The sequence below is a fragment of the Notothenia rossii genome (assembly GCF_949606895.1).
Source record: "Notothenia rossii genome assembly, chromosome: 7".
Classification (NCBI taxonomy): Eukaryota; Metazoa; Chordata; class Actinopteri; order Perciformes; family Nototheniidae; genus Notothenia; species Notothenia rossii.
In genome coordinates this window covers 17,785,624-17,805,529 of record NC_136905.1, presented here as the reverse complement: position 1 = coordinate 17,805,529, position 19,906 = coordinate 17,785,624, and the positions used below count along the sequence as shown (strand labels likewise).

The 19,906-nt window shown below is 44.9% G+C and overlaps 2 protein-coding genes across 13 annotated transcripts in view; one reads left to right on the top strand and one right to left on the bottom strand.

Moving 5' to 3' along the window:
• The window catches only part of rusc1 (RUN and SH3 domain containing 1), a 17,276-nt gene extending 11,795 nt beyond the window's left edge, over positions 1 to 5,481 (top strand). For all 4 annotated transcript variants that reach the window (XM_079641009.1, XM_079641007.1, XM_079641008.1 and 1 more), the window contains 2 exons: positions 474 to 641; positions 1,405 to 5,481. In XM_079641009.1, coding sequence (XP_079497135.1) covers positions 474 to 641; positions 1,405 to 1,573 — 337 coding nt within the window. In that variant the 3' untranslated portion in view covers positions 1,574 to 5,481. The remainder of the gene's footprint in view (positions 1 to 473; positions 642 to 1,404) is intronic.
• Positions 4,431 to 19,906, bottom strand: LOC307013585 (uncharacterized protein). 9 transcript variants are annotated; one of them, XM_079641001.1, is made up of 14 exons: positions 19,353 to 19,903; positions 15,854 to 16,691; positions 10,900 to 14,965; positions 9,073 to 9,403; positions 8,721 to 8,894; positions 8,535 to 8,632; positions 8,380 to 8,453; positions 8,202 to 8,247; positions 8,051 to 8,091; positions 7,387 to 7,454; positions 7,122 to 7,300; positions 6,560 to 6,651; positions 6,339 to 6,476; positions 4,431 to 6,254 (listed from the first exon to the last, which is right to left on the bottom strand). In XM_079641001.1, the coding sequence occupies exons 2-13, from the start codon at positions 16,487 to 16,489 to the stop codon at positions 6,351 to 6,353; spliced, it is 5,931 nt and encodes a 1,976-aa protein (XP_079497127.1). In that variant the 5' UTR covers positions 16,490 to 16,691; positions 19,353 to 19,903; the 3' UTR covers positions 4,431 to 6,254; positions 6,339 to 6,350. The 9 variants fall into 9 exon arrangements, 4 of the variants coding, with proteins under 4 accessions (XP_079497127.1, XP_079497128.1, XP_079497129.1 ...); XM_079641002.1 differs by lacking the exon at positions 19,353 to 19,903 and adding an exon at positions 18,734 to 19,335; XR_013800989.1 differs by lacking the exon at positions 4,431 to 6,254 and having other exon boundaries at positions 6,338 to 6,476; positions 6,560 to 6,858; positions 19,353 to 19,905.

Sequence of the window (19,906 nt, the reverse complement as noted above, 5' to 3'; positions counted from 1 at the left end):
GACAGAGGCAAAACGTCCCAAATACAATCCGGTGTGGACATTTATTAAAATCATGTGCACATAGTTCACAGCCTCAATCCTGCTGTTCTCCCTGAACGCATCCTGCAGCCACAAGGATCTCACACCACATTACAAACAGGAAACACAGAGCCTAAATGCCCACAGACTAATCAATCAACAAGACACAGGTGAGGGGGGAGGAGACAACACAGGGCACCAGGTGCACACAATCACCAGCCACAGACAAAACGGGCGGGGTAACACTTTCAAACTAAACCACATGTACAATATTACAAGGCCCAAAGCCATCAGTCCACAGTGACGAAGTTACCTTTGTCACATCATCCTAAAATGGAGAGACAGTAAGAACTTGGATGACAACTCTATGTGATTCCTCTCTGCCCTCCTGTCCCACTCTCTCTCTCTCTTCCTCACTGTTTCTACACTCGTCCTCTGTGTGTCTGTCTTTGCAGGCGTCCCTCTCAGTGGCTGGCTCCTGGAGTCACTGCTCTGACCCGAATGGTGAGCAGCAACTCCACCCCGATAATAACGAGGGCCCCGGAGCCCCAGGTAGAGAGAACACCAGAGTCAGAGAAAGAGCTTGAGACACTGGAGATGAACGACAGACCCAGACCACTCAGGTACAAAATACATTTAGTGATTGTTATTAGGGTGGGCTTATGTGTTTTGTTGAGTTGCTTTTTAAAAGCTTTGAAAATAACTATTTTACATTTCCATGCATTTGGTTTTGAACTCACCATTTCATTCATAGATTTGGGGGATCACATTCTCAATTTCTGTGTCAGCACAACATATTTCAAGATTAGTTTGAGAGGGGAAATTGGGGATGACATAAACCCAGATTCAAAACTCAGGCCACTGCAGTAAGGACCCATCCTCATTACAGGGCATTACTGCTCTACAAGGTGAACTACCTGGGTGCCACTCTAATTCAAAGATAATATCACATTTTTGGCCATAATGTTCTGGGATTTAAAAAAAAGTATGAATTGGCCTCATGTTAAAGCATCAGTTTAATGTACAAATTAAAAGATGGAAAGAAACATATCTGCAAGGGTGTGGCATTACAAAAAGGTTAAACTAATAACTTGAATATGAGCTTCAATAAATGAAACCCACCTGAATTTCTTAGGACATTTCTCAAGTTGTGGTCTATTTTTTAAAGATTTATTTCCCCATCCAAGAACACCAGTGGGTGTAAGAGACACCAGAATAGCTGCTTCTATATTTTCTGTCTTTTTAAAGATGTTGATTGGTGACTCACCCTGCATTGTGACTCATCCAAGATTCAGATAAATCCTATGTTGTGGATGACGTTAATGTTTGTGGTCGGTGTATATGTAAGCAATGTTGGCTGAGAAGTTCTCTGCGGTGTGTCCTCAGGTCGGTGCGAACGCTGTGTGATCACTCTGCTGGAAGAGGTTCGGAGCTCAGCTTCTGCAAAGGGGAGGAACTGGTGTTGTTGGGAGGAGTTGATCAGGACTGGATCCGCTGTCGTCAGGGAGACAAAGAGGGGATGGTACCTATCGGCTACACCTCCCTCATCATGTGACCTCAGTGCCATTACTGCTGCACTCAATAAGAAAAACCAAGAAAAAAAAATATTTTAGGCGAGTGTTGAGAGGTTATGGTGAGGCTCCACTACTCTGAAAGGGATATTTCACGCTTGCTCGGTTTGGGTTTGAGTGCAGAACACCATCTGCTCTGCTTTACGTGCATCCGGAGCGATCTGCAGCTCTCTCTCTTTATGAACATATGGGAGTTTCCCCCCCCATCAAAATCCATCTAGTTTGGTAGCATTAAACTAATGGATGATAGCAGCAGGAATGCAGTAGATGGTGTGAAAAAATGACTGAAGTCAAATCTAGACCATTTCGTACTAAAAGACCTTTGATCTTGAAGTGAAGTATCCCTTTAAAATGTCTTCTTCTCAATGCCTGCCTTCCGTGTCAGCCACTGATCTGAAAATGATCACAGGGCAATCAACTATTCGCAGATTTAAGAGCTTTCAGAGCTTTCAGATCAGCGTCTGCCCGTCGTCAGAAGGCAATCCGACAGCCTGGTAGTAGCCACTTTAACATCTCGAAGGTAATGGCGGCTGGCAGGTTGTCGAGAGGAGAAAGCATGTGAGAGTAGAGGGCCGTTGCATACTGCGTAGTAATGTAGTGAATTGTAGCTGTGTAGATCTGTGTTCTATTGACCTTTCACCCCTATTGACCTCTCACCTTTATCGCCTGGTTCATGTGTGTTTGACATGTTTCTGCTACTATATATGACTGTATAAATATACATACAAAAAATATAGATATATATAAGGGTATATAAAATAAGATTGATATTACCAAGATAGATAGAAAGAATGATGAACAAGAGAAGGCAGATAGTAAAACACAAGCAGCAGCTTAATACTGTGGCCACATTGAGGAAGTAAATTATGAAAATACTTTATCTTTACATCTGCAACTTAACACATACATTAAGTGGTTGTCATACATGCCAAAAAAACGGTATATGTGTTTGTTTTAAGTATGAAATCCAGTATCTTCCCTTATGTGTGCTTCATCTATTGTGACATCATATTCATACATTATTAGATTCATCCTCATACCTTAAACACTAAATGCATTGTGATGTGCCATGAATGCTTTGAGTGAATGCCAGAAAATATCACACAGTTCTAGAAGATAATATTTGGCTACAACAATCTGTAGCCAAACTCAACCCGTCCAAAATGTAATGTCCGAGTAAACGCTTCACAACACTTTGCTCAGCTCTTGTTTAACACTATCTAACCTTAGACTTAATGCAGTGAGAACCTCCCAGATGTGTGTAACTCATGACTGCTTCTGTAAAGTCTGTAGGTTTGGTGGCTGGTCTTCACCTCATACCTCAGCTTTGGTATTTGTCTTCACCCTCCCCCCGCGATGTTTGCTCATCATAATCATTGATATTAATGATAGTGGTGTAAGTGTTGATTCTAATGTTGAAACACATTGCTTTGTGTCATATATTTATTAGTTATTCTCTAGATTCTGCATAGATTACTATGCATATGGTTCAATGTACAACGTTTGCTTTTAAAGTCATGGTTTCGATTTGATGCTGACACCTAAAGCCTAAAAAAGAAAAGCTTAAATATATAAAAGAGATTTAACCGGTCTGGCTGACACTAAAGGACCTCTAATTAATTCATTAGGAATGTGTCTTTGCTATAGATCAATCAGGGAAAGCTCAGTTCTTCAAAGTTTCCTAGTGTTATCGTGTCAATGCCATGTAGCATGACATCCCGTTGCATTAAGTCGAACTAGTGCTCATAACGTGTAACTTATGGTCACAATAAAATGCCAACAAACGAATAATACCTAGATGTTTACAAGAAATAAGATTCAGCTGACACATTAAATTGTGTTCATCTTTTTGGTTTTGTTTATTTTTTTAGATTCTGGTCTAAATGCATTTGTTTGAAAGCTGTTAAATTGATTGGATGTTCTATTTATTGATCTGGAGGTTCCTGAAAGGAAAAGCTCTATCTGACCCATCTAGTGTCTCTCTATCTATCTGGGTTATTTATGTGTGTACGTGTGTGTATGAGCTTGTGTGTGTGTGTGTGAGCGTGCACACAGCAGTGAAAGCAGAGACGAGTGTGAGCACATTGGTGTGTCTGCACATCCTGCACTTTCACCTGTATGTGTGTGTGTGTGTGTAACAATGAGATGTGTACCTCCCTCTCCTCCTCTTTCTCTCTGGTGTCATGTAGCCCGTAGACATCCCTGTGTCCTACTATTGCATATAGTTCAGTGCCCCTTAGTGTCAGTCACTGTCCACCTCCTGCATGTGCTTGTTTGTAAATACACCAAATAAAAAGATCAGTATAAACCAAACATGGGCAGCTGTTTGAGTCATAATTTAGCACTTAAATGTATGTTTCAAGCCTTTTACACAGTTTTTATGTTAAACCATCATGGAAAACATGTCGTGTAATCGGTGCTATCTGAAATGTGACAGAAACGACCTGCATGTGTGTGTGTGTGTGTGCAGAGACTGTAAAACACTTTAAATACCTGATTACACACTAGAGGTGATTTATATTACTGCTTTGCTCAGATAAAAAAATCCCAGGATGCACTTGGATGTGGTGAAGGGCGTAAAGAGGAGAATACATCTCGGGAGTGAGCTGCAGCCCTCCCCCATCTTGTAACCGTGGGCCTTTTGATAACGTCCTCCATTGTGGGTCATTATGGAGGACAACACTGAGTGAGATATACAACCTAACACCACTAGATAGCACTGTTAGCTCAAGCTGATTAAAATCACTGCAGTAACTTCCCATCACACACACACACACACACACACACACACACACGCGCAAGAGGGCCTTGCAATGGATACACCGAGTCTGCAGGGAGAACTAGTAGACATAAAATGCTTTATTATTATGGTTATAGAGGCAAAAGATCTGAGCTGACATTCTATGGCATTGAGTTATAACTGTTTTTTGATGTTTTGTTTTTTGAGATGCACATTATCAGAGGCAACAGGCAAAGGTTACATGTCATGCAAACTAGATAAATAACTCTTTATGTGTACCTTTGCTATAAAGTTAACCATCCACCGGCAATAATGTAGTGCTCTTTGTTAAAAAAGGAAAGAGGAAAAATATACATACAGTATGTAAACAGTCAAAGAAATTGCACTTTCTCGGCTTGTTATTAGAAGCCACACTACTGAAAGAGAGCAGAAATGTAACACTGGCAAAACTATTTCACTGTCACTGATTGTCTGACCAAAAAAAGTCAGTTAAAAAAAAGTTATTTAAATTCTACAAAATAAATCATACAATCATAGTCACTTTTAGGGACAAATTACTGATACATGTATATTGGTCAGCTGTATAATCCGTTAAAAACATGTTAGTAAAATCATGAAATGATTATTAAGTTGTATGTATTATCCCAATAGTATTTTCATGTATAATACTCATTGTACACGCTACTGCTGATAGGAGGAAAGTAGGTCTCTCTCTATGTACATATACATGAAACTAAACGCTTATGGTTTCTTCCACTACGTGGATTAACCCAATGTTCCTAAAATGTGAACAATCTACTGCAACTGTACAGAAAAATGACCTCCTATCCTCAAATATTCACAACTAAAAAAAACACAAGTCCTTATATAGTCCTTATCAGAGAAGATATTGCTTTTAAAGACTGCATGAGAGTTCACTTAGGTACGTACACAAGACAACATGGCACTTCCACAGAGCATTTGGGGCAAATCAATTCTAGTTCTGATTGTCAATGCTCAGGAGCAAAAACATTCTCAAAGGCAGCCTGAAGTAAACGAAACACTTTTTATCCATCCCTTCCCCAGGAAGCAATACTGAAAATAGTCAACAATAAACATTCCTATCATGAATATACATTTGCCCTTCTCTTTAGCAGACAGTGCTCAAGCTGTCCTTTTTTTCAAAAATAACTTCTTTCTTAAAACCTCATTAGAAATTCTCTTGCAGCAATGCCAAAATTCCTATCACTAAGCCCGCCCCCTCCCCTGCCTATTCACTGGTACATAGCAGACGCTGTCTTGGAAAAGTTAAGGAAAACCTACCACTGTCTCTCAACAGCTTTCACTTCTCCTTGTCTCGTTTCCCAAAGGGGCAATGTGACTTTGAAAGCTTAACTGGTAAAAAGAGGGTTCAATTTTGACCTACTTTGGGCCCAGGCTACATTTTTATTCCCCCAGGCATCTCCTGAGCTCCTCGCGTACCATATATGTCCACTTTCAGTCCGTGACCAATGTCTGTCTTTCCTAGTTTGCTTAAGGTGCCAAAGTAAAAGTGTATGTTTTTATAGTGTGTCCACTCAGCATACATACATACAGTCTTTAGTGTGCTTGATCATCCAGCACTAGTGCAAATTCATATCAGCTGGTCGGTTTCTTTCTTTCATCCGGGACAGTTTATCTCCGTTTCTCTCATCCCTCGCCTCTTGGACAAAAGAAGTGTTGCCATGGTTTCATCCTTGGTGTGATGCCCTTCAGAGTGATCGGTTCACCACACTCATCTGTCAGTGTGTGAGATGTCTTTTTTGCATTTTTCAGCCGCAATAATTCTCCATTCCTCCTCTCCTTTTTCTCGCTTTTTCTCTCTGGCACTACTTATGTTGATAGCAGTGCTGTGACATCAGTTCCTGTCCGTGGTGGCCCTGGTCCCTTTCTCAGAGTGGTCCAACCTACGTAAAACAGGACACTATCAAAAAGACAGTGCATATACATCTGTGAGTCCCTAGTGTTTCTGTATTCGATGCTCCGCATACCTCTCAATTAGCTTATGAATGCTGCAGGGTCAAAAGTAAATCATTCAGCCGTTTTCTTCTCTGTTCTCTGGTGCAGACCTCTTCTTCTGGTTTTTCTTCCTCTCCCTCCTCCTGTTGTCTCTTCTGGGTTTTGGTGGGCTGTAGTGTACAAGTAAACACAATTAATTGCAAAAGCAGATTTTGTATTGATGTGTTTTGTATGTGGGTAGTGCTTCACTCACACAGGGGCTGGCCGTGAGCGAGCTGGAGGTGTCTCGACTCTGATGGTGGGGGTCACTGCTGATAACCTTCCCCTCAATCCCTGCTTGCTGATCTGAGGGGTCAGAGGTCAAACAGTATTGAAAACAGCACATTATTTTACACATATGTCTGTAATGATGTGATGTTCCGAATGTTCTTTCCTATCTCCAACCAGTCAGTGAGTCTTTGATGGAAATGGTGTGGTTTCACTGTTTTAGGAGAAAGTCTGTGGCTGGATTCATCGACACCAGCGATGGATGATAGAAATGGGGAAACATTTCTGCAGGGTAAAATACTGTGGTTGGAAAACCACTTAGTTTCTGCTGAGTATGATATGGAGAGACAAGCCAAACATGAGGATGACTGTCTGTTAGCACAGCACACACACGCACATCCATGCACACAGAAAAACACACAGCACAGGACACCAGAAGAAATTTATACAGACGTAGAAATTAAAAAGTAAAGAGATCAACACATACACGGATGCATTCACGAACACCTACAGGAACAAAAACTAACACACACACTTGCTTCATGGACCTGACTTGATGTGGCTGTCTTCCTCATCATCGGCTCCATCGCAGGACAGACCTTGTGAGTCCCTCCCCTCTTCCTCCATGTCTCCTTTCCTCTCCCTCTCTATCCTCAGCCGGATCTGTCTGTTTCTCACCATCTCCAAGTTCCTCACCAGGAAGACGTGATGTTTCACCACAAAGCTCCTGGACGGCACACAGGGAGAACCATTAGCTCACTGTCATTGGTTCAGCAACAATGGATCAAGTAGTTTCTCTTGACATTTCCATACCTCTCAACACTGGTCAAAGGCTCCAGGTCGAGGTGAGGGTACAAGCCAGCAGTTTCACTAGAGCTCTCCTGTAAAGAAAGAGGTGAAAGTTTTAACACTAATTAGTTAAATGATGACACCATCTGAGATTGGTTATATATAAGCCTTGTTTTACAAGGCAATTCCACCCTTAAATAAAAACAAACTTAGACAAAAAACAGATTACTGTTGCTGTCCCCTGGTACAAGAAAAAGACTGGAGTAATGTAAACTGTAATGAACTAAATCAGCCAAATATTAATACTACTAGGGATTTTGGTCTGCATTTATTATAGCACATAGATCAATGTCTAGGTCAAATGTGGTGGTTTTTGGTTGTTTATTGTGTTGTAAGCTAGGCTGCAAGCTTTAGCCATCTTTATAAGGATAAAATATCAAGTAGATTTACTTTGTGTGAAAATCAATGGACCAAGGATATATATTATGATGTCTCCTTTAGTTTGCAAACAAATGCAGTGTGTGCTGAGGTGTTGGTAGCTCTGAGGAAAAACTGACACAAATCTGTTTGTTTTTTCGCACCAACTATAATACCACAACTAAACTCTAGGCGTGGAAAAGTTATTTATTTTCTTTTTAAAAGTACATTCTTCAATAGAATGAAACAGCCTGGAGGCAGAAGATCTCACCGCTGTCTGATGAGAGGATAAACTCCTCATCTTCAGCCGGCCTGAGTGACAAAGAGAGACAGTAACACAGTCAGTTGCAGTATGAGAGAATGTATCTGATGCATTTACTAAACCTGAAGATAACACATCCAAAACTAGCAAATGGACTCACAGTAACGCCGCTTCCTCTTCAGGGGAACAGCAGGCTGACTGTGAAGCTGTGACAACCCAAGATGAGAATTACATGCACTCACTCCACAAACCTCCTTGTATCATAACATTTTATCTCCAACGATGCTTCAAGTTGACTGTCTAACTTCCTGATTCTGTGCTATAGAGCTCTATAGTACCTGATTGTTCTGCCACAGCCACATCACATCATAGGGTAACTGGAAATTCATCCGCTTCAGCCTTAGGTACTTCCCTGGAGGACAAAAAGAGAGTTTGGATGAACTATCACGGCTACAACAAACTACATCACTAAATCCCTTGTCCTTGTACTTACCAACATTTATGGGAGCAGGTAAAAGGCTGTATTCACGCTCATCCCCTGAAGTGTCTTCCATGCTCTCTGTGCACGACTGCTGGGCTTGGGAGGGCGGGCTAGGAAGGAGACACATTGAATACGTTAACTAAAAAACTGATAACATAAAAAAGGTTATTAATTTCTTTTTGAAATCACTCTACTCACTCTATAGTTTTGTAATCATCAGAGTAAAGACCCGCCCTCAGAAACGTCTTCCCGGGAGGCTCATCTTCGCTCTCCTCTCCTAGGATGGTTTCCGGTGGAGATGGAGCCAGGTCGAGATCTGAATGGCTGAAACATTCAGGGAGGGTGTCACACTCAGGTTTATCCTCAGCGACACTAAAAGGAAAGCATGAAGAGAGAGATAGAAAGATAGAGGAAAAAGAGAAAGAGAGAAAGGCACTGGTTTAGCACACAGTGCTGAAAACAGTGGGTTAATATAGCAATAGTGAGTGGTTGTATTGAATTTCCAAGTCAACCAGCGCAGGTACTTGATAATACATTTGTGAGTGTTTACCTCTGTTGACAGGGAGAGTCACCATGTTTTCTCTTCTGTCGCTTCTTCCTCCTGGCCTGCAGCTCCACTTCAGTCACCTGCTGGATGGTGTCACCTCCTCTTTCTCTCCCTTCTTTACTCCCTATTGCTTCTCTACCATCTCTGTTATGTCCTGGCAACTGATCATTTGATGACACAAAGGGAGCTGCAGATGAGTGTGTGGGGGGGGATACAGCAGAGGGCAGTGGGTTCTTTCTGGGCCGTCCTGGCCTTCTCTTTTTTCCTCCTGCCACACTGTCGAGCGTTGGCACATTTTTCTGCTGCCCGCGGCTTCTTGAGTCACCTTGTAAACCTGCAGTCATTGAAATGGAAAGAGGGAGGGGTTGTGCCAGAGAAAGGCAGAAGGGGTGTAAGTGGCGTAAAGGAAATGAGACAGATGTGGATCAGCGATTGAGCCAGCAGGAGGTGTGAGGTGAGGCCAGTCTGGGCTGAGTCATGTGGATGGGACACAGATTATGAGTCACAACGTTTCCTCTAACAGTTCACTTCTGGGAAATGCATTAAGAAGTGATTTATGTACACACATTCACAGCAAAAAAGAACAAGAATGGAAAGTTGCATATTTGCTAATGTAAGCATGCACACGTATGCACTCTTCCACTGAAATTGTTTTTGCACATTCAGTTAATGGGTAACACAATCTCAAAAGGCTGAGCAGACAAAGAAAGAGACAATAAATGTGGATGAGTGTGCCCGTGGTAGGGAGCAGCACCTCAAAACATATGTGTGTTTAGTTAGATGATGAACTTATGTTGAGTGTTTTCCACATCTTTTCAAAACAACATCTTTCCTGCACAAGCTCTGTTTGCCCCCTTTCTGACCTCCGTGCTATTCTTTCATCAATCCCTCCATCTATCTTTTTGTTCTATTTTCCACAGACCCTGACAAGACTGACCACTCTTTCCTTATTGCATTTTTCCAAGTCAAATAGGCCAGACTTGAAATAGCCAATCTGGTGGTTCACTAATGACTGTGTTCACTGAGTAGCTCAGGGCTGCAACAGCGTGCGGTTCGCTGCAGGCAGGGAAGATTTCAAAGATTTCCTGGAAGTTTCCCATCAAGATGCAGCCCTCCTGCTATAACACTTTCAAAGAATTCCAACAGAGAACAGAGTGGTTGCATTTGTGTGTGTGTGTGTGTGTGTGTGTGTGTGTGTGTGTGTGTGTGTGTGTGTGTGTGTGTGTGTGTGTGTGTGTGTGTGTGTGTGTGTGTGTGTGTGTGTGTGTGTGTGTGTGTGTGTGTGTGTGTGTGTGTGTGTTTGCATATATGTATTAGACACGTCTACTGCACAGCAGAGGGAGACTGAAATTGGCTATAAAAAGAATGGAGTCTGATTTCCTCTTAAACACGCTCTAGGCTTTGATGGGTGGCTCAACACCACCTCAGAAAAAAACTGTCTCTATATTGGGAAAACTATTGGTGCCACAATCTCATCTCCACATTATGCACGTATAGAAATCTGTCATACTGTGCAAAGAGCCTCTTTGCATAAAACCTATTCACTCAGCCTGCTGTCAAGTTTTGTGTGCTGTTCAATGATCACAATAGATTTTCCATATTATCTATGAATGTATCTTTCTGCCAATGAAATTATAACACAATACATATGAGCATCTTTAAAGCAATATTAACAATGTCATAGCTTTTATTAATATTGACAGTTTCCAGCACTGCAGTATTTACACAGACATTAGCACTAATGCTACCATGAGCTCACAGCCGTCAGACAGTCACCTCAGCGCTCATTCATTCCCACATGTATTGATTAACCCATTCATGCACCCTCACCTGTTCCTCTCCTCTCTGTCCATGCTGGCTCATCCCTCCTCCACGACCTGTCTCCACTTCCTGGATTCCTACCGGCCAATCCGCTCTTCAGACCCCTCCCCCCTGTTGTCACGGCAGCTGATGTGAACAGGTTGGTGTGTGTTGGAGACGGGGATGTCCTGTAGAGGTTTGACTCGTCCTCACCGTCTTCGTCTTCTCCATCCGATGGAATCAGTCTGCCTGTATTGAACTCCGCAGAGAAGCCTTTCCAGCTGGGGGATGAATTTCCAAATCCTGTCCCTCCCAGCCCCCCAAATTTCTTCCAACTCTGGCCCAGGCCCCCCCAGCTTCCTCCAAATGAAGATAGGTGAGAGGAGCCCAACCCCAGTGAAGTGAAAGATGTGTGTTTGTACCTTTCTGCTGAGGATGATGATGTTGAAGCAGCAGTGGACCCCATTCCTCTCGCCCCTTTCCTTCCTCCTTCTCCTTGACCTAAAATGAACCCTGACCTTGACTTTGAATTGAGCAACACTTCCCTCTCCCTCCTATCTTCCTCCTCATCCTCGGGCAACTCCTCCTCGTCATCCATGTCTCTCTCGCAGTGCCTGTGCCGATGTTTATGTTTGTGTTTGTGTTCGCTCCTCCCACAGCCACAGGAGAGGCTGGAGGTGAACCCTGAGCTAAGGTGTGGGCCTCCTCCACTGCCTCCCCCCATATCTCCCTCAGCCTCTCCTCCTAAAGCTCCTTCCCTCAGCAACCTGCTCCTCCGCCTGTGGAACCTGGCGGGGTTGAGGAGGAAGTGGGCATGATGGGACTGATGGGGGGAATACTGGTGTGGGGAGGGAAGCTGATAAGAGCTGGGGAGGTGGTGGTAGAGTGTTGTGGCTGGGGGATAGCCGCTATAAAAGCCCATATTATCGATGGTGTCCTGGAACTTTGAAGGGCAACCACATTGCCTGCGGTCTTGCTTCCTGTTGCAATGCAGAGGCTGGCAGGGGTAGAAAGGCTGGGGTGAAAAGGAAGGATTACCAGCGTAAGATGAAGTGTGAGGCGAGTAAAAGCCATTCAGATTTATCCTGAAGATGTTGGAGCGGAGAGAGTGTGAGGGGGAGTGATGACGCCGTCCTCCAGGAGCGTTACCACTCCCATCAAAGCCCTGTCCCAGGCCCGTCCGCGCCCAACTACGCCGCCCGATATGGACCTCGCTGAACTGACCGATCAGATCTTCTAACTCGGCCATGAACTCTGGATCCTGCATGTGCAGCTGCTGGTGCTTCTTCTTATGTTTATTTTTCTGTCTCTTCAGTGCATTGTGCCCAAGGCAAGGGTAAAAGTCAGAATGAGTGCACTTGTTATGTCCTGGGCACGGGCACAAGCAACTATAGGCCGAGGAACAGTCGTAATCCCTCCGTCTGTGCCTGTGTTTGTCTCTGTGCCGCTCCAGAGTAGAGGAGTTGCTGATGGGGCTTGTGTGTCTTGGCATGAGAGAGAGGGGGGAAGAGACAGGAGAGGGGCGATCCACAAGAGAGGAAAGGTGCTTTTGTCCCCCTAGTATAACTCCAGACCCCTGGCCCAACCTGAACATGCCTCGAACTCCCCTCTTCTCTGCTCGCTCAGAAACACTGTTGTTATCTGTTCCTATCCCACTGTCGCTGGGCAGCGTCTCCTCACTGTGCGACTCACTCCTGGGGGAGGGGGTGGCCTCTTTTAGGTGGCTGGGAGAGCCAGGTGTGTGGTGTAGAGCGAGGGTGGGACAGGAGAGCTTACATGACGACTGGTGAAAGGGGAAGTGATGCCTTCCCTGACATGGACAACTCTTCTTCACAAAGGGAGAGAGGGATGAGGAGGAGGGAGGGCGTGGGGAGGTACAGGAGGACGATGGGGAAGGAAGGGAGAAGGAGTGAGGAAAAAGTAGGGAGGACGTTGGTTCTGTGAGGCTTCCGTCACTATAAGGGCTTTGGGCCCCACTGGAGTGTGTGAGAGATGGGGAGGGAAATGGATGAGAGGAAGGGGGCTGGGGTTGGTTAGAGGAGAAGAGACTTGATTCAGAGGAAGTGGTAAACAGGGATGATTGAGTGGCGTTCTTGGAATTAAGGTAAGATGTTTGGGCCTTAGGCTTGCGTCCCCGCCTCTTGCCCATGTAGATGGTCCCTCTCTTGCTCACATTGATCTGAGGGCCCAGCTTGCTCCCAAAGGAGGATGACAGGGCTGAGAGTGTGTTCACTGTTGTAGCCTCTATCGATTTACAAATTCCCAGAGACGTCTCGCCAGTTGCTGCCTGGCTTGCCCTTCCCTCCTTTCCCACGTACCCAGAAAGCATTACCTTGTGAAGCCTCTTCTTCTTTCTTTTCTTCATCTCATTAATCAGCCTCCTGATCTTAAGCTGCCTGTTCCCCTGTTCAGAAGGATGAAAAGTGTTGTTCCTGCGATTCAGCGTGTCTCCGCTCTGGTCCACTGGGAGTGGTTGTTTGGGAGGACGGCCACGCTTCTTGGGGCTGTATTTAGACTGAGCGGCACACTGCAGTTTGGGACTTGGCTCTAGCACAGGGGCTTTCTGAACTGCGTCATACCCCAGAAGAGGCACATCAGTAGGGATAGCATTGGGTGAAAGTTTAGGGGGAGGTTCATCTAAGTTAGGGCTCAGGGTTTTAGGACGGCCTCTTTTTCGGGCAGGGGTTATTTGGCATCTGGAAGCATGGTGGCTAAGGTCTGATGGGGGGTGACTCTGCTTTGGGGATGAGGGTTTGGTTGCAGAGGAGAGTGGGGGGCAGCTGCTTGTTAAAGAGCTAGACGGAGATGGTCGGGAGTCATCAGTCTGCTGAACGGTGGCCTTGGCAGGAAGGGGGGACTTGGGGTTTTGGGGAAAGCTGTGTAGAGGATTATGTTGGGAATCTGACGGGGCTTCCTGATTTTCTGCCCTCTGAGCCCGTTGCACAAGCTTGGTCCAGCTGGGCCGCCTGGCTTTACGTTTTTTGAGCGGACGGCTGTCCTGCTCTTGGGGGCAGCGAGGGGGAGAAACAGGGGCACGGGCAGAGGGAGTGGGTAAAGAGGGCGGAGCAGAAGAAGAGGGGTGGCTTGGAGGCACATTTGAATGTCTTGAGACATCTTGTTCTTTTGATTTAATGGTGTCACCTGTTGCTGGCTCTGCTTGTTTAACTGGCTTGCAACCGTCATCCGTCTTTTCTCTCTCATCTGGTCTGCCTGGATTGACTATTTTACACGTTTTATCTAGTATACCACTATCAACTGATTCTCCAAATGTATTATCTTCTGTTTGTTGTCTGTCTGGGCTAAGCCTATCCCTTTTTTTCTCAGCCTTTCCTTTTTCAATGTTTAACTCATCCCTCGAAATATCATCAGTCTTATGTCTTTCATCCTTTTCTTTACTGTGCCTTGATTTCCCTTCTTTCCCTTTATCCTTCCCTTTCTCCTTTTTCTTCTTCTTGCCTTCATCCTTTCTGATCTCACCCTTTGCTGTTTCAGCCTCCAATTTATCTCGTTTAGATTTCTTGTCTTTCCGTTTCTCTTTCTTTGCTCTCCTCTCTTTGTCTCTCTTTTTCTCTAGAGGGGGGTCCTGATCTTTGGATTGGGCAGAGGAGATATCCACAGAGGGGGAGGACTGTGGTTTAGGGGTGGCTGAAGAAGAGGAAGGAGAGTCTGGCCTATTCTTGTTGGACAGGCTGAGTTCTTTATTGGCGCTGATGGAGAATGGAGGTTTTGCCGAAGAGTCCAAGGAGGGAACAGAGGAAGAACTGCTTTGTTTTCCAACTTTGCTTTTCGACGAGGTGGAAGTGCCAAGGATGCCAGCAGAGCTTTTCCCGTTAGATAGTCCCTTCTGTTTTGTTGTCTGAACCAAACCATTATGTTTCTTGGAGGTCTTTCCTTCATTCTTGGTTTCCGGTGCAGATTGGACATGGATGCCTGCGGTGGAAGGAGTGGAGGAAACAGTCTGGTCTATTGTAGGCGAGCAGGGTTTCTGTCCTGCATTGACAGTCTGCCCGTTGGTATTAGGAAGCTTCTCTTTCTTCACTCTCTCAGATGAACTATTTGATTTCACCTCTGTCTTATCAGCCAGTTTGACAGGAACCTAGAGAGGGCAGACACAACATATCTGTCATAGACAACAATGGCTGTGGCTTTCACTACTTTTCTGTTGACAACTTTGAAGCACAATGGGGGGGAGACAACCACTGAAATGCTTTTGTTTTTGTCCGCCCATTAAAAGAGAGAGTGAGGACAAAATGACTCAATCAGGCAGAGAAAAAGAGGGCATACTGAAGAGAAGGAGAGTATGGTGATGGAAACAAGAATGGGGTTGACACAGAAAGGAGAAATACAAAGGCAAAGAAAAAGAGAGGAAGAGAGTGGGACAGGGACAGGGGGGGAGTGAAAGATAAATGAGAGCAGGTAGAGAAAAAGAGCGGATGTAAAAATAGAAGAGAGGGACTGATATAGAGAGCCAAGGAGAGACAGAAAGAGAGAGACAGAAAGCCCTGCTATTGGTAGCTATAAATTGCCACTAATACAGATGAGAAGGCTTGACATTTTGTACTTATCCCATCATTTTGGTATGCTGCAGCTTGAGTGGCGTTTTCTGCAGCTAAAGCAATAAGCTTTCCCTTGGGTGATTGTCATAGGGACTGATGGGCCAATGTCTGTAATAGCTCCAAGTGGTTGCCGTGCTGTTTTCCTATTTATAGGTCTGTTTCTTTAAATGAGCTACTTAGGTTTCAGTATTGAGACAATAGCTCATTTGACCTTATTACAACTGAGCACAAAGCCGGGCCAATTTGCACCACATAAGCATGTCTGGTAACGAACTGCAAAAACTAAAACAGAGCTGCATCACATGTGTGCACCACGTTAATCACTAACCCTAACACTCTTTACCATTGAAATCAAATACAATTGAGAGTAGGTTAATTTTAACAGCTAACAATATGTTTATCTGTGTGTGGGTGTGTACTTTACTTACCTGTTTGGCAGACTTGGTTCCTTGGCTGATTATGGCAGGGACCGAGGTTGCCTTGGAAGCTGTGGTAGACGCTGGCTGTGGTGACGATGATAATGATGATGATGCAAGCGGTGGCGAAGCAGCAGATGCATTTTGTTTGAACGTGGTCTGGACAGCATCCAAGGCTGAGCGTTGATCTCTGGTTGCCTCGACTGGAGTAGAGCTGTTTTTGTTTTGCTGTCCCCCTTCTCCATCTCCCTTTAGCAGTCCCCCCCTGGCTTGCCTCTGATAGGTCCTTATGGTGGGCTTGCAGACGTAGCTTTCCAAGATCTTCGGCGGTTTCTTGGTGCGTTTGGCCTGGAGCCCAATGCGGAGTCGTACATTTCCCTCGGGGCAGCTGGTCTCTCTGCCGGAGATCTGAAGCTGTTGTTGCCCCGTGCTTCCACAGCGGCCCTCGATCAGCAGCTCCAGCACTGCCCCCTTGTCCTCTTCTCTCTTTTTCACTGATCCTCTCTTCTCCTCCTCCTTCTGCCCAACATCTGCATCACCCTCACCCCATCGCTTTTTCTCTGAAACTTCAGAGTCTTCAGATGCAGAGGTGGGGTCCACAGTGGAGTTTGTGGTTGGAGGGGTTCCCCCCTTCACTCTCTGGTCCATCAGAGAAGTCAGGGGGGGGAATCAGGACGCTGTGGGGTCCCCAGTTTAACACTTTTAAATGATCCCGCTGGGGTTATTGAGCTCAAGAGCAAAGAGACAAATGTAGGTTTAGGTTCCCAAAATAATATCCTGATATAGTCCAAGTCCAGTTGGGCTTTTTATCCAGCGAAGGAATGTCTTTCTCTGGTCCTTTAAGCTTGAACTGAGATGGAGTTTGAGGGAGAGAAAGAAAAGAGAGTAAGAAAAGATAGTAAGACACAGACAGGAAGATAGAGAGGCCAGTGATTAGTCATTTCAGTGAGCTCAGATGCTGAGTCGCAGCAGTGCAAGAATCGAAGGGAAAGTACCCTTCCTGCAGGCAGCTGTGGAGAGGTGCTTAAGTCTGTGTCCACAGAGATGATCTCATCATACAGAAACCTACAGATCTCCTCACCCAGGGGGGCAATCAGTGCCACAGATTCCCAGAATGTCGGCACTAACTGGAAGAAAGACCTACTCACGTTCTTCAATAACAGCCTCAGCTGGTTTTCTCGAGTAATCTGTAAATAACGGCAGCTCTGAAAGACAGCTAACGCTTCCCGAACCTTTTACTTATGCTCACTCCGCCTCGTCTTCCCAAATCAATACATCAATCAATCAGCTCCTGACTAATTCAGTCACTTATCCAGTCCCCTCCCCTTCTCTCCCCACTGTCTTTGCGCCTTCTGTTCTCAGCTACTCCCACAAGCACTCCTCCACCCACCCTTCCCTCTGCTGTACTTTCTTTTCTCTCCGAAACTCCCCTTTTCATGTTGTGCAGAAAGCTTTTGCATGCATTCTCTATTAGTCCCATCTACTCGCTCTCTCTCTCTTTCTCTCTTTGTAGACCACACAGTAAAATGGTCAACTCACACACTGTATCCATGTTAATCAAAACCATATTTCCTCCTCCACTTCGTTCTTTTCCTCCTCTTCAACCTAAATCCCTCCATTCACAGTCAGACCATTCCCCTCCTCCTCTTTCAGTAGTGGTAACACAAATCTGTAGGAAAGGGTAAAACTTATTTTTGGAAAGGAGTGCAAATTCCTCCTCCTCCCATTGCTTCCTCTTAGTCAAGTAAGCTTTTCATTGACCCCATTGTAAATTGCCTTTTATGTGACATTATAGCAAGAAACACAGCCTAAAAAAACATTCTCCTCGGCGGAAAAAAAACGTTCACTCTCCCTCGACCTCTGTTCAGCCCAGTTTTTAAACATATCGAAAGGAAGCAGCATCTTCTGTCATGCTTCCTTCATTATATTCACTCGCTCATTAAGGGAGAACATCATCCATTTTCTAATAAAACACACCCGCCTAGCATTCTTTCAGTCCTCTCATGAGAGCCCCTTATGAAATAGCTCATCTGTCTCTCAACGCCCCAAACTGCCTACTTAAACTTACAAAAGCATCTCAGATAATGTTTTCATTTAAGAGCTCAGTGGGCTATCTCTCCTGCCTCTTGGTCCCTCCACACCCAAACCCTTTCCTTGAATCATTCGAAGCTCGAATAAACATCTGTTCCAGTAACTCTTATGTAACCGTTTTGAAAAGCATTTTCGATGCCAAACCTCCTCACAATCAAATAAAAATGAGCACAGAGATGGACAGTGTTCCTCTTAAAAAAACTGCAGCCTCTTTTCATGACCTCTACTCCCAAGGCCCGACTTGCATGAAGAGGATACAGGCATGAGAAGAAGCTTCACTCCTCTGGGTGATACTCATGTTGTGCAAAGTGAAGAAGTAAGGAATAAGAGTGGCAGGTTTTCAAACTTAAAAGGCCATCCCATTCAATAACAGTCAAAGTGCATACTTATAGCTTGTTATACTCTCCAGAGTTATACCTCTCAAACATAACTCAAAATTATTCCAACATTAGACTAGAAGCTATTTCCAGTGACAGGATGATGGGTGGACTTGACACTGCAGTCAGTGTGGGTTCCTCTGCGGCTATAAGGCGACGATTAAATCATGATAATGGCCCTCCATATTTCCAGCCATCATCACCATCCCATGACGGTGTTATCATCAATAACTACAACACCATTATCCTCTGCCTGACAACATCAGGAGCACAGAAACCCTACTGAAAATTAGGGCTGCTGTGATGGCATCTTAAAATACTAAAGCCCCCCCCCCCCAGGTACAGGGAAGTTTCTCACGTGAGTCTCTCTTTCTCACACACACACTTTTTGCTAGTTAGTGTATTTTAAGTGTGTTGGTCGTACATTGTGTACCCAGGTCGCAGCTGCGTAGGTTGACAGATGTTGCTACTGTAGATACAGTATGGGCAGTGGGGGTGTTACCGCACTTGAGCAACCTCTCTCTGGTTTACTGAGGACGTCAACAGGGGCTTCCTTCTCAAAAATGACTTTGCGCACCTCTGAAAATCACTATCCGCCTGATGCTGTCGCACTTACAAATGATACACACATGCACGTGTTGTTGTTGTCGTCACTCCTGTCTCCAGAAATAAAAAATAAAACACGTTTAAGCGTCCTGAAATATGCACAAATTGAAAGTCAACATGGAAGTGGGGTAGCGTCAAAATGTGTGCTCGTGGTGTTATTAATGTGGATTAGTCCTCGAGCCACCTTTTCCTCTCTCTTCTATCTGTCCTCTGCCAGCCCTTCTGCTGGTGTCAGCAACATTGAAATAAGAATATCACCGTCCACGGAGAACAGGGGGAGAAACATACTCGGCAACAAGGGGATCAAATTAGCGCAACGCGGATGCACAAAATTACCAGTAACCTACAATGCTAAGAGCTCGCTGTTAATGACAGGCCTGCACACATTAATACAGACTGCCATGGAAATCTCTAATAAGGCTACGTAGGCTACTCACCCGAGAGCGCGTCCCGGAGCCAACTGCGTTTCGGCATGAGGTTAAGGTGTTGCTGTCCTGCTCCCCCCTTCAGCAATCCGGAGCTTTTTGGCGCATTAGATGTTGCTTTGATTACATAACTAAGACAAGCAGAGGTTAAAACACCTCCTAAAACCGAGTTTAAGGCTCATCGGAGCTCGGAGCCGACTGTGCAACAACATTGGCGCGGGTGTTTTCATAATCATACAGTCGACCGATCGGCGCGTCTCCGCAGCTAGGTGGCGGACTGGTTACACTCCTATGGTAACACTACAGAGGCTCTTGTTTTTGCCCACTTCTTTCGGGAAAGTTACATCGCTCCCTTCCAGTAATAATAGCTCAAATTGTGCTCACACAAGCTGTTAACGTGTCCGGATGACGGGGCTGCAGCAGCGTGTGTGCGGGGTTACAGGCTGTGACATATAGAAGTGCGGGAATGCATTGCGTGGCCATTTTCGTGTGGCCAGAGGAGGAGATAAAATACAGCACAGGATCTCATTGCGGTTCATAACAGGCGATTGGGGAGGGCTATTTAG

Bases quoted from the DNA above. Each gene is read 5' to 3' on its own strand.
- LOC307013585 (XM_079641001.1), bottom strand. From the start codon at position 16,489: ATGGACCAGAGAGTGAAGGGGGGAACCCCTCCAACCACAAACTCCACT. The intron at 14,966-15,853 runs GTAAGTAAAGTA...TGCCCTCTCTAG, and splicing joins GAACCAAGTCTGCCAAACAG to GTTCCTGTCAAACTGGCTGA. The intron at 7,455-8,050 runs GTGAGATCTTCT...CTTTCTTTACAG, and splicing joins TATCCTCTCATCAGACAGCG to GAGAGCTCTAGTGAAACTGC.